Raw genomic sequence first — 13,777 nt, 5'->3', positions numbered from 1 at the left:
ATAAAGTCCTTTTATCATGTTTCTGATTTTTTCTTGCAGGAATGCAGGACTGGGTGTCTGCGCAATGGCCTGCCGATTCGGTGGTATTCTTGCTCCATTTGTCCCTGCAATGGTAAAGTATCATATTTAAACTGCTTGCTTTTTGTGAAATCCCTTACCTAAATTATAAATGGCAATTTTGTGTAATGTGGCCCACAAAAATCTTTCTTTCATTTATTCTTTGTTCATTACAGTTTTATTACATGAGCTCTGTCTAAACTTATTGTGAATGCATAATTTTTTTCAGATTAGGTTTTTCTTAAATTCAGTAATAATGTGCTAGCATGAAATCACAGTAAATTAGAATTCACACGGTGTTGGTAATCAGCTCCTTCTTGCACAGGGTTTTTAAAAGTAGTTGTTCACAGGCCAGTGATCACTGCATCTTGCATAGCATGAATTTACCTTCTGTGTACTTCTGACAAATCTTACAACATCGATCTGGCTGCCTTGCATGTAAAATGGCACTAGTGCTAACAGATTTCTTAGATTCTCTCAGCCCCTGTGGTCAGGTCCTGTCTGGCGCTGCTTGTCTTGGGTGTTGAGGGTTTAGAACATGACACTATACCCTGGAGCTCTGCACGGTGCCAGATATGAGATCATAACCGGGTCCGTTACAAAAAAGAATTCAGTTTATGTCGCCGACTGGTGCTAATCTGCTAAACATTGCAAATGGCAAAGCAACAGAATGATGTATAAAATCACAACATCTCAAGAAATAAAATCTAGAAAGTGGGTTCATTCACTCTACATGATGACAATAACAGAATGATGTTCAACAACAGAAAATTAAATAAAATATATAACTTTTCTGCCATGCTAGTTATATTGCCATGAAGTTATTAATCTTCTTGTCATTCTTAGCTGTGTGTATTCGCTTACATTCTGCAGGGATGTACACAAAAAATAAGCAGTGACGCTACAGGTTTAGACATACTGGTGGACAGGTGTGTGGGGAAGCTGATGTATATAACACAGCAGGGTTCGTGGCCCAAGTCTGTGGGATGTTAGCCCTAGTTAGATTTAAAAGGGTAAGAATTTGGCAGAGAATAAGTGGGGAGCGGGTGGAACCTGGCCAAATGCTGCTTCCCTGCCCGGAGATTGGACAAAGTAAACAAACCCCAAAAGTCCCAGGTTTGAGTACAGCCCTGCGTGTTAAAAGGAAAATAAAAATAATGCAGATATATCCGATATAGTCATTGAGCTAACTTATTTCAAACGGGCAGATGAATAACTTGAGTATTTCAGTATAACAACATTCAACGTTCATCTGTGCGTTAGAAAAGCAAGATGGCCTCTACCTATAATTTTAAACCGCTGGTGGAACATATGGATGCATAAAGGCAATGCCCCCAGCCTCCTATTCCTCGGCCACCATCCTTACTACGGGGCACTGGGATATGACTTGCACAGTGCCTTTTATTGCATTGTATAGATGCAATGCAGATATCTTTGAGCAGCAGCACATAGGGAAACTTCATCACCCAAGAGGACAGTCTGCTCCCTGGTTTTACAACAGGGGAACTGCCAACCCCCACCTTGGACTACCTAATCGGCCTAGGCCAAGATATGTCACTGTTATTGCCTGCCTATAATAGCAGAATTCTATGTCTAAATATCCTTTTCCAAAAAACGGTAACATAAGTCAGAAATAAATGTATGGCAAAAAAACAATGATGAATTTGGCACATTTTATTTTAAATCACTTTGTACTTAATTTGAAATATTCCCTTATAATTAATTTTCATAATGAAGCTCAGTATAAAATATTACCCAATGCATATTGCATTTGGCAGCTAATCACTGGAAAGGTTGTAGGAATAATTTTTTTGACTATGATTCTGGAAACACTATTTTGTGGGTCATTTGTAGGGGACCTCACTTAATGAAACACCTTGACTTCACTCAGTTTTCTAATTTAATGTATAAATTGTAAGTGTTGTCCCTCTGTAATATTTACTAATATATGCGTTGGAAAATCTCCATACCTTAGAGTTTGCAATATGTTGGCTTGGGTAAACATTTTCATTTGTGCTTTTCACTTCCACTTTAGTGCATAGTCCCTTGTGACCCTTTTGCAAATGTTTTGGGGGCTTTTGCAGAATCTCCCCCTATGCATTTGCCCCTTTGCCCACCGCCAGGCATTTTTCAATCAGGGGATGTGTCCATCATTCAACATTTTCTTGCCTATGATATTTCTACCGAGCCGGTCAGCCCTTGTGCTAGTTTAGTTAACAGGGCATGCAGCAGTCTATTTAACCCCCCCATGCACATGTGGGGAAAATACCTCTATTAATTTCAATAGGAGCACTTTCCAGCCACTGACTTAAGCAGACAATTAGTGGCAAGAATTGCCAGACCACTTAGAAGACAAGCAGCTTTGGTTAAGATGATACCTTTATTCATTAAGTGAAGTACACTGGTGGACCAAGCAAATTACAAGTGATTTAAGTAAATTAGTAGAATTGTAAATATTGTGGCAGCTACAGTTTAATATTAATAAATAAAATAATTCACTTGGAATGGAAAAATCCCAAAGCAGAATATAGGATTGGGGAAGTGCTCTGTCAGGTACAACAGAAGAGAGATGCAAAATAGGGGAGTGCGCAACCTAAAAAGCATAAGAGGTATACACATTCAGATTTCCGGGTTGCTGCTAGAAAAATAATGACCAATAAGTAACAAAACAAAGCAGGAATTAAGTGCATACCCAGCATAAATATTGGGCATTCCATCCCATTATATGGCCATATATTGCATATTGCAATACTTCAAAGTACCCCATATTTGGTGAGTCCTATACAATTTTTATTGGATCTATTGCTTACCAGTGAGATGAATTAGTGGCACTGCTTTGCATTTTAACCCAAAAAGGAACTCTCAAGCAGTTTAAAGCCTACTGTGGACACCATTAATGAGGGATGCTCAACCCTAAGGTTTGGTCATGGTGGATAATTGGAAAAGCGTTCCATCATATATGGTAGAGACTAATATAGTAATTGATTTTAGACATCCTGATTATAAGACAAGATCAAGGACAGATACAAATTTGAGTCTTTAAATCAGGAAATCTGTGCCCATTCAGCCAACGGTGCATTTGTGAGGTCAGGCATTGTTGTTGAACAAGAAGGCCTGACTAGCAATCGGCATTCCAATCCATACCAATCTGTACCAAAGGTGTTCCGTTGGGTTAAGGTTAGAGAGATCTTTGCAAGCCACTCAAGTTCATCCACACCAGACTGGTTAAACCATGTCTTTACGGACCTTGCTTTGTGCACATGGGCACAGCACGAAAGGGCCTTTGTATGCTGTAGCATTAACAGTACAAATCACTTGACCTAAGGGGTCTAGCTCAAACCCTGAAAACCAGATAGCGTTCTCCTGTGTCCGCTAAAACAATATATGTCCAGATAGTAAAGAGTGATCTATCACTCCATAGCACACGTTTCCTCTGTTTCATAGTCCATTGCTATTGTGCTTTACCCCACTCTAGCCTACTATTGGCATTGCACATAGTGATCTTCTGCTTGTATGCAGTTGCTTAGTCATGGAAACCCATTTTATGAAACTCCCGCCTCACAATGCTTGTGCAGATATGGCTTCCAGAGTCAGTTTGAAACTCTGTAGTGAGTGATGTTACAGAGGAAAGGCAATTTTGTATCCAATGTGTGCTTCAGTATTCTGCGGCTCTGCTGTTACTCCTAGACGCTTCTGCTTCACATGGGACTGGGGCAGATTAGCAGGGTATACATTTCTGAAACTGATTTGTCTCTAGGGTGGCATTCTATGTTTAAAGTCACTGAGCCTTCAGCACGACCCATTCTACTGCCGATGTTTATCTGTGGAAATGGCTTGATTTTTGTTAGCAATGGGTGTAGCTAAAATTGAATTAACATGAAATTAGAAGGTATGTGCTCATGCTGTCAGTTCACCTAATTATCTAAATAACAGTCACAGATGGAAAAAGCAAAAACGCCATGTAAGATTTAGCTGTTTTTAATGATTAAGGATTCTTTAATGAAGCACTTATATTTAGGGCTGGATTCAGTTACCATATGTAAATCTGTTTTATGGTAATCCTCCCATAGACTGCAACAGGAAACCGTGGAAAAAAAAACAGAAATACATTATATTTCAGGTAATTCAATCTGGACCACATTGCAGTTGTTAGAAATTTGTGCTTTTACATAGGAGAAATCCCCACTTGAGCTTTCTGGAAGGGAAGTGAACCTGTGTGTTTGTATTGGTATTCTGATGGCACATAACCCACTAGTTGTGATAAAGAGGATTGAGGTATTATAACTACCTACGCTATGTTTGCACTGAAAGGTTTCTTTTAAGTCTAAATTGCAGTCATCATGCACTAAGGAACATAGTCATCTTGCTATCCGTGAATCAAGTAACCATTGCTAGAACCACTGCACGGCAAATTGAGTCAATTCAACATGTACAGTCATAGGCGACACATAGAGAGAGAATGAAGCAGGCAAGTAGATTGCTCATATTGTGCTCTAATGGCCCTGTTTCCTTGGTGCTGTTCTGCACAGTAGCAACGCTGAGCTCCTCATATCAGCCTTGGTTGTTATTCTTTGTATGGACAATTAAAGAATGCTGCATACTATTGCGTTGCTATGCTATGCGATTATTTACGAAACATTTTTTGTTCTTTATTTTCAGTCTCGTTTCCATGTTATATTTCTTTTTTTATTCATTTACAGTCTCTTCACATACCTAATTATTTTATGGAACAAAGTTTTTCATTACAACCCGAATGGCATTCTTGCATGTTTTGTTAGGAGTTTTCTGCGTGAATAAAATTTACCTAATATAACCCAGAAAAGCATCCTCTTTTTAACCTGTTTTTGTATTGGTGGTAAATAATTAAAGTGAACCTTTTATCAACTTAACATTAAACAAAAAAACATTTATTGGCAGAAACAAAACATCTAGTCTGCCCATTTTCTCCTGCTGTAAAGACTAAAGCCTTAATCAGTCCTTGGTTCTATCTTAAATTCAGGATAGCCATATTTGTGATAGAGTGGGCATGATGGGAATGTGAACACTTGTGAGTGTGTCCATGGGACTGGTATCAGGCAGCCCCTTTGAGGAGTAATAATTTGAATGAAGACACTTCTGTGATTAGTTGCCCTCCCTCAATAGCTTCATCTGATTGGTCATTCTTATATATGGAGGTAGCCTGCTCTCTGATCACTGGCCGTCTCCTATTGTCTTTTCTCCACCCCTCTTACAAAGAGGGGACCAATGAATATTAGCGGGTTTATTCACGCCCGCTAATATTCATTTGTCCCCTCTTTGTAATTCCTCATTTGTCTCAATTCCCCATTTAAAATATTATCCACCTGTTTCATTGTCCTCCTTTGATTTGTTTTCCCCGTAATAATCTTGTTATACTCCTTGACCAAATCATTGCTGGTTCTTGTTGGGATATAAGGCGCCATGTCACTTCCACGCAGCTGCAGGCAGCAGCAGAGCTTCCCCGTGAATGTTGAAAAGGAGTAGGTGGCGAAGACAGGCAGGATTTAACCCTTACACCTTGGTTTCCATCACAATATGCCTATCCCATGCATTTTTTATTTATTTGCTGTATGAATCCCTGCCACTTCTACTTGGATGTCGTTACACTTATCTGCCATTGTTTTGGTACAGTACCAGATATAAAAATACATGATTTCGATTATGAGTGCCAGTTATTTGTGTTACACAGATGAGAGACAATCTGATATATAAGATAATTAGGACCCTTTTTTGGAGCAAGATACATACAGTATTCAAGATGGGTGAATTGATTATCTCTGTTGGTAGGGCTGGGAGAAGATGGAAGGTAGCCAGGCGGTGGTATCAACAAAATAAAAATGAGGTGTAGTTGATTGAGTTGCAAGCTAGAGCTGAGATTTGAGAGGGAGGGCCCTCTTTACCTAATGGATCGGTTTGTCATTGTCTGTGGGTTCTAATTTTGTCATACTCCTTGAATGAATATATATATATATATATATATATATATATATATATTGTAAGAACTGCTGTGTAAATTGTTGGCGCTATAAATACATTTGAAATGTGTCATCTGATTCTTACAGAAATGTGAATCCAATAGATGACTACACAATAGATAAGAAGGGAGATACAACACCCGCAGAAGATAAGTCTAATAGCAGCACTCTGTATAGATCAAAGTGAATTAAGTCAGACAGAATGGTGCAGACGTAGTCCGGAAAGGAGATAATTGTGCGAACAAGAGATTCAGTGGTGTCATTCATGAGAAACAAGCAGAAGCAGACCATTTTCTTTGGGTACGAGTGGCAGTGAACACTGGCGTAACTACAGGGGCCACAGTAGTTGCAACTGCGACGGAGTCTGTGCATCAAGAGGCCTGGTGTGACCCTGCGACCCCTTGTTCCTGTCTCCTCGTACCTGTTCAAAATAGTTGGAAAAACCACACCACTCCAGGTCCGATGGGACCTTCCTAAACTATTTTGAATGGCACAGGGAGACAGGGGCGTATCTGGGTCACTTGACGTGGGGAAACAGGCTGCCTGCACAGCATGGATGTGTAATTGTGTGTGTTTCAGCATCGGTGTGTAATTGTGTGTGTGTGTGTGTGTCAGCACGGGTATGTAATTTTGTGTGTGTGTCAGCATGGATGTGTAATTATGTGTGTGTCTGCATGGATGTATACTTGTGTGTGCCTGTGTGTTTGTGTGAGCATGGATGTGTACTTGTGTGTGTAAGCATGGATGTATAGGTGTTCGTGTGTGTTAGTGAGCATGAGTAAGTGTGTTTACATATGTGTGCCAGAGTGTATGTTGTAAGGGGGGCCAAGGTGCAAAGAAGGCACAGACAAGTTGTGAAGTTGGGGGCACTTGGGCAATTGTCGTACCAGAGCCCTGGGGTTTCTAGTTACGCCCCTGCTTGTGAGCTGTTTAGCGAGTGAACTCAGACAGCCACACTTGCTGGACTACTACGTGTACTAGTAGTCGTTAGATTCTGCATTGAAACCAACCATATAGTACCCTATAGATTCCTTTTTAGATTCCTTCAATACACTGCTCGACAAGTGCTCTTAAAATCATCCTTGGTTTGCACTATTTTAAGTATTATTATATTATTGTAATATTATTATTTTATTTCTATGAATATGCTTCTATAAAAAAAAAAAAATATACAAATGCGTGTTAATTCCTATCAGTCTATCAATGTGTAATTTGACTAGTTTCATAATCTTAATCCTGTTTTAGGAATGCTGTTGTGAATACACGGGCAAGCACAGTTGAATAGGGTTTCCCTGTTGAACAAGTAGGAAGCTGCAATTTTAATAACATTTTCTTTTTGCCAATTAGACCCCTGAGAAGCTTAATAAAAGCACCAGTATGGCATTCAAATTATTTACCAGTAAATTACCTTTTTACAATGACATATTCTTTTTAAAGTAGTTTCACAGTTGCAAGTAGCACATTACAATCTTAATTACTCCACATACACATTGCTGATTTACACTTAACTGTACTCAGTCAGAGTTTTGGTAGTCCTGCTATTTTTCTCATTATAAAGAGTTGTTAGTGTCTTTTTAGGGATGTGAATTCATTAGGTTGTGGCGTGATCAGCAATTCATTGCCTGAGCCTCCTGCACCCACGGCTATGATTAGATCACTAATAAACATGACACAGAGGCTGTACAGTTGGCTTTATTACCAAAATGTTTTTTTTTTCTCTTTTTTTATAATCTAGTTTAATTGGATTCCCAGTCTAACCCACCTCAAAGCAAGTAAATTAACTGTCGTTATGATCCATTATTACTTTAGAAATGCACACTTTTTCTTGAGCCTTGATGGTATCTTAATAGCCTAGAATTTATCTTTTTTCATGAGTTCTGTTAATTATATCCATCTGTGTGGATGTTCTGTTTCATGCCTATTCACAGTTTCATTCTATAATTGCTATTTTCTTATGAACACAGCTTGGGGTCTGTTCACACGGCGGGCTTTAGATACCTTACTGAATAGCTAGTTATCAATGGCTCAGTTTAATCCTTCACTTACCTAATGAATCATGGGTCAACAAAGTCCTTGCTGAACTCCTGAAAAACATACAATTTGATGGCAGATTGGTCTGCACTTTAAAGACTCAAACTTTCATCAGTTCTTGGTCTCTTTGCAGATTCAGGCCAATGTCAATCCCATAAGTGTTTAAATTCACTCATTATATTGCCAGCTTCTGCTGGGAGACTTTTCCACTTATCTGCCAGGCTATTGGTAAAGTAAATCCGTGTTACTTTATATCTGACCCTCCAGTTTTGCATTATAACTTCCTGTTCTAACTTCTATCACCCTTTGAAATAAACTTCCCTTCTGTACTTTGTTAACCTTTAACTCAGAAGATCACCCCTACATAGCTTGCATAGAGACAAGTACAAGGAAATTCTACAACTCGCTCGACACTTTAACTCGTCTAGATATACATGGCCGAAATCCATTGTTAATGTAAGGCAACCTGTGACAGTGTTTACATTTATGAACACATACGTTTATAATTAGGCACCATTTTTGTTCTGAAGGGCCCTGATTGTGCTCGTATTTACCTTTAAGTGAAGTCTAGCTTGTGTTTGTCATCACTAGCCTTCATGGGACTAATCTAAGGACAAGGTTCTAGCTACAGCATTCCTGTCCATTTTAACTGACAGCCGTTCTGTACTGTGTAATAAAATCAGAATTTCGATAGAACAATGTTTTGCAATGAATTGAAACTCCATGTAGCAACCCTTATATTTCATGTATACTTAGTAAGATGTATGCTCTGGTTTGTAATTCATGCGCTAAACATTTTGTGTATAAATACTCAACTTCAACTGTGTTCTTTCTGAGATTTTTATGCTCTGATGCTTCTCAATTTATAGCGGTTTGTGTTTTTCCAAGATCTGTGGGTGTCCTGCTTGGTTAATAAAAGTAAAACCACTGTACTGCTATGCTTGATATCATTCTGAAGTCCATTTCTTTGGGTAATTTTCATCCTAGAAATCTCTAAATCCATCAATGCCATTCATGGCATTTGGAATCAGTGGCTTATCAGCAGGAATCCTGAGTCTGTTACTGCCAGAAACACTTAATAAGCCAATTGCTGAGAGCATTGAAGACTTACAGTCTCCTGCATACCAATTGTTAAACAAGGTAAGGTATCAATGAATGCAAAGAAAGATACATTATCATTAAGATGGCTTTATGTGGAGCTGATGGAAGTAGGGCCTTTCTACAAAGTCGCATGCTGTGTTTACATTTTCAGCAACTGCACGACTATTCTACATCTTTTGAAATCTCCTAGCTTTGTTGAGAAAGTACATAACATATCTATTCATTAATAGAACCCAAAACCTACCTTCACATTATGCAATGTGCATTTAAATAAAGCAAATAAAAAAATTACACATATTACAAAAAGAACATATTAATCACTGACAAACCTAGAAAGCACTAATTTTGGCTCTACCCGCAATGCAATGGATCTCACTTGAACAAAATTCTGTTTCAAGCGAACAATCATTTAGTTTTCTCCTAATCATGAGACTATTCTGTTTCATTTCTGCAATGCACCGATCATATAATTTGCTTGTATTTGGGATATACAAATAGAGCTAAATAATTATTCCACCATCCTACTTGGTAAATTGCCATTCTTTGCTGATCTTTTTTTTTTTTTAATACTTTATTTAGTAAAAGCGCAATTGTTTCACTGTTTAAATTTTGACACAATGTAACACATTTAGTGGGATACAAGTATTATGTAACTGTAATTATTTAATGTGCCAGATGCAGAACGTAAAATTATTATGTAGTTGCAACCAGTCCAATTATAGCAGTGTTGGTTTTAGGAAAAAGAAATGTGCACACAATAACCAAATGAATGATTTCTTTGCTAAGTGTCAAGCCCAGAAAACACTGTATTAATAAAAAAAACTGCTAAATAGATTCTACAATTTGTCCTGAGTTTAGAAATATCCAATGTTTTTATGTTTTTATGTTTTTTTGCAAGTTATTAGACAATAAGTTTTTACAGTTTTTCATCATTTTTTTTTATATAGGAAATTAGATGTTATGATCAAAATGGTATCTGATTGTATCCTGAAAAAACAATATGTAACTTGTGTGGGAACACTAAATGGGTGAGGAGAAAATTACAGCTAAATATGAGCCCCGCAAAAGTGTTAAAACAGCCTTGGTCCCAAAGGGTACAAAAACTAAAAAACAGACTAGTCCTTAAGGGGTTAATGTATTGCATATTTACTCAAAATATACTGTCAAAACAAAAATTTTTATAAGGACATTTTCTCATGTTTTTTTTTCAGGGAAAACAGGATGAAGGCCATACCTGAAGCAGACTGTATAATGTTTTTGAGCCATACATCGTGTACGAGCACTGCTTTTGAAGACAACCACCAAGTTCAAAAGAGTGAACTCCAATCAGAATGTTAAATGCTAAAATGTGCCTCTTGCTTTTAATTCAGCCCACAAAGATACTGTTTGGCACCCGAAAGGCACTTGGGTTTTCTTATGTCAGATGAATTCAGTGAGTTATTGTGCCTTTACTGCAAGCGTATAAATTTTGCTACCTAACATAGAAAAGGCAATTTAATGCCTCAATCACTTTGGTACAAGCGTTGTAAAAGTCATGTGTCCTCTGTTTTATGGAAATTGTAAAATTGTATATTTAATGAAGACATATGTCCGTATCATGCTGAGAAGACGCATTATGTAAATACCACAGCTCGGTTTTGAGTGGAGGGATAATATTCATTGTCTGCGAAATGGCAACACCAACATACTCAATGGTTTTTATTATTTTTTCATGTACTTTGACCTTATGTTTTGATAGTAATTTTCGAATTCCTTTTTTTGTAAACCCAGGTTGTAAATTTAAGATTTTTGCCCATCTATTTCAGAATGTGACCATGAAACTCATTTAATAGATGCATCTATAAAAGTATATATAAAATTCTTATATTGTTTTCTTTCAGGCAAATTTACACGTTCATAAAAGTGCTGTAGCATAATTTTCTGAACACATTGGAAAAAGAAACTCAAAACATTATTTTTATATAATATTTTTTGTGTCTTTTAAAAGTTGCTTGAGTGGTATTGCATTCAAATTGCCTGATTATGATCTTGCTGTGACTTATGTTCTGCGAAAATAAATCTTTATCCTTTTATATTAATACTTTCCTGTTAATAGACATTTCTATTGATGATGTGCCTAGCATAGGATTTACTAAATAAATTCCCTTATTACCAAATGTTTTTTAAAAACAGTGTTTACATATTGAATAATTTTATATGGAATAGATGTTTTAAGGGGCATTATATATATATATATATATATATATATATATATTCTTGAAGTGTAATACTCCCTATATAAAAGGTATATACGTTTGGATTTAAATATGGGTATTGCAGTCCTTATTCACAACACTACAGTAAAATGTTGCATAGAATCAGTCAATGCTCCTTTTGAGTGTGGACTATTTAATAATGATGATAATGATTCACAAAAAAAGCAAAAAATCTTAGAGCTCTTTGAACTTTGGCTGTATTAATGTTACCAATTATATTGATGGGTCTCTGCAGCCAAAGAATTGACAAAGTCATTGGAGGACATTTTCTTCTTAATTTAGCTGAAGCTCCTAAACATGAAAAAGCCGGTGTGGTGCCATCCATTCCAACTGTTTTCCATAAGTAATCACAATCATAGATGACGTTTTTTTTTATTTTTTGTAAATATCTTCACTATTGTTTGTCTTTTAAAAATAGATTCTGATACATATAGGATAGTAGGTTGAAAATAAGACTCCAGTCCATCAAGTTCAACCTTTCACACATACCTACTTCTAAAGTTCTAAAGTTGATCCAAAAGAAGGCAAAAAAACCCTACTTGGAGCAATTACCAATTCTTATTGTTCTTAATCTGAAGAACCCTTTCCTATACTGATGCTGAAATCTCCTTTTCTCAAGTTTCAACTGATGACCCTGTGTCTTTTTTACAGACCTCTTAATGAATAGATAACTAGAGAGCTGTTTATACTGACCTTGTATGTATTTGAACAATGTGATCATATCCCCTCTTAGACGTCTCTTTTCAATTAAAAACAAGTTAAGTTTTTCTACACTTTCTAAAATTCTCCAGCTCTATAACATCCTTACAATAAAATAAAACAATTTTAGTTTATTTTGTCCTTGCTAACAGTTGAAATTTAATTTAACTTTGCACAAACTGCACAAACATCCAGTTAGTGACAACTGACATGCTAGGACCGTCATGGCTTTAAACGGGTATAGAAAGCGATCTACTTTCGCTTTCTACACCCAAATGGTGTTGTTGTAATGCCTCGATAGCGAGATATTCAGTGGTGCCACTGAAATGCCTCGATAGCATTGACCGACAACGAACGCCCCACCCCACAACTGCCACTGGAAGATTTTGCCACCCGATGCAATAGTTAAAAGGTAATATGCAAAAAAGAATTTCCAATTGATGTTACCACCAGGGGAGCCTTCCAGTTCCAAAAAGTATATAAAAAAATATATTTTTATGTGTAAGTCATAAAATTAGTGCTTTATCTTCAAACAATTCTCTGATGGAAAGAGTTAAAATACTGGCATATTAAAATGACCATGGGGTGTCTACTTTGAAGATGCGACGTGACTCTCAAGGGGGCGGGCTCACACGGGAGATTTCCTTGTGACTGGGAGAAGAGCATGTCGGAGGAGAGCAGTCTGCAGGGGAAGAAGTAAGTATTTAAAAAAAAAAATGCTAATGGTGATAGATGGAAGGGGACCCATATTCAAAGGGGGAGCTGCCTTGGGGGCAACAATTTAATAATACAAAAAGGGGGCGGCTGAGGGTTATAAGCACACAACAAAAAGGGGTGGCTGGGTCTCTGTTTACAATACACATGGGTATGGGGGGCATTACATTAACCAGTACAAAAGGGGGTGAGGGTGTCAATACACAAGGGAGGGGGGCTGGCTGGGGGCATTACATAAAAATCAATACACAAGGGTATGGGGACATAAATGCACAAAGGAAGCTAGCTGGGGTCACAAATGCACATGGGGCAATACACAAGGGTGTGGGGGGGGAGTACAGTAATACTAAAGGGGGGCCTGGCTGGGGCATCAATACACAAGGGTGCAAACACAAAAACAACAAAGCAATGTGGAAAGCATGTTTTATACTTTGTATAGCTTAACCCATCCTGATGCAGGTGTCGGTGTAGCAGAGCCTGTCCTGGTGTGTGTGTTTAGGTGTCGTTGTGGCAGAACCTGTCCTGGTGTGTGTGAGTTTGGGTGTCGCTGTGGCAGAGCCTGTCCTGGTGTGTGTGTGTGTGTGTGTTTGGGTGTCAGTGGGGCAGAGCCTGTCCTGGTGTGTGTGTTTGGGTGTTGCTGTGGCAGAGCCTGTCCTGGTGTGTGTATTTAGTCATCTGTTTCCTGGCACTTTACTTACTGTAGGAATAAATAGAACTATTTAATTTTTATTTATCTAGAGATAAAACACCCTCCTGAATTTGTAGTCACTTCAGATGACATTTCCTAGGCCCAGAAATCAGTGAGGAAAAGTAAAGGTTTTGTTTTATTTACTCTATTTCAATCTGCATATTTTATTAAAAAGGATCAGTGGTACTAAATTGTGGCTTCAGGCATCCCGTGTATGATTACTTTTTTTAGTGTACTCC

The 13,777-nt window shown here is 37.7% G+C and overlaps 1 protein-coding gene across 1 annotated transcript in view; it reads left to right on the top strand.

Annotated features, from left to right (window-relative positions):
* LOC128468715 (solute carrier family 22 member 15-like) overlaps positions 1–11,338 on the top strand; it is a 59,578-nt gene extending 48,240 nt beyond the window's left edge. The window contains exons 10-12 of the mRNA XM_053450476.1: positions 40–112; positions 9,069–9,221; positions 10,394–11,338. Coding sequence (XP_053306451.1) covers positions 40–112; positions 9,069–9,221; positions 10,394–10,420 — 253 coding nt within the window. The 3' untranslated portion in view covers positions 10,421–11,338. The remainder of the gene's footprint in view (positions 1–39; positions 113–9,068; positions 9,222–10,393) is intronic.
* The last annotated feature ends 2,439 nt before the right edge of the window (positions 11,339–13,777 follow it).

Source organism: Spea bombifrons, chromosome 11 (assembly GCF_027358695.1).
Source record: "Spea bombifrons isolate aSpeBom1 chromosome 11, aSpeBom1.2.pri, whole genome shotgun sequence".
NCBI classification, from domain to species: Eukaryota; Metazoa; Chordata; class Amphibia; order Anura; family Pelobatidae; genus Spea; species Spea bombifrons.
Note: the sequence above shows the minus strand (reverse complement) of the source record. Positions and strands in the feature narration are given on the sequence as shown.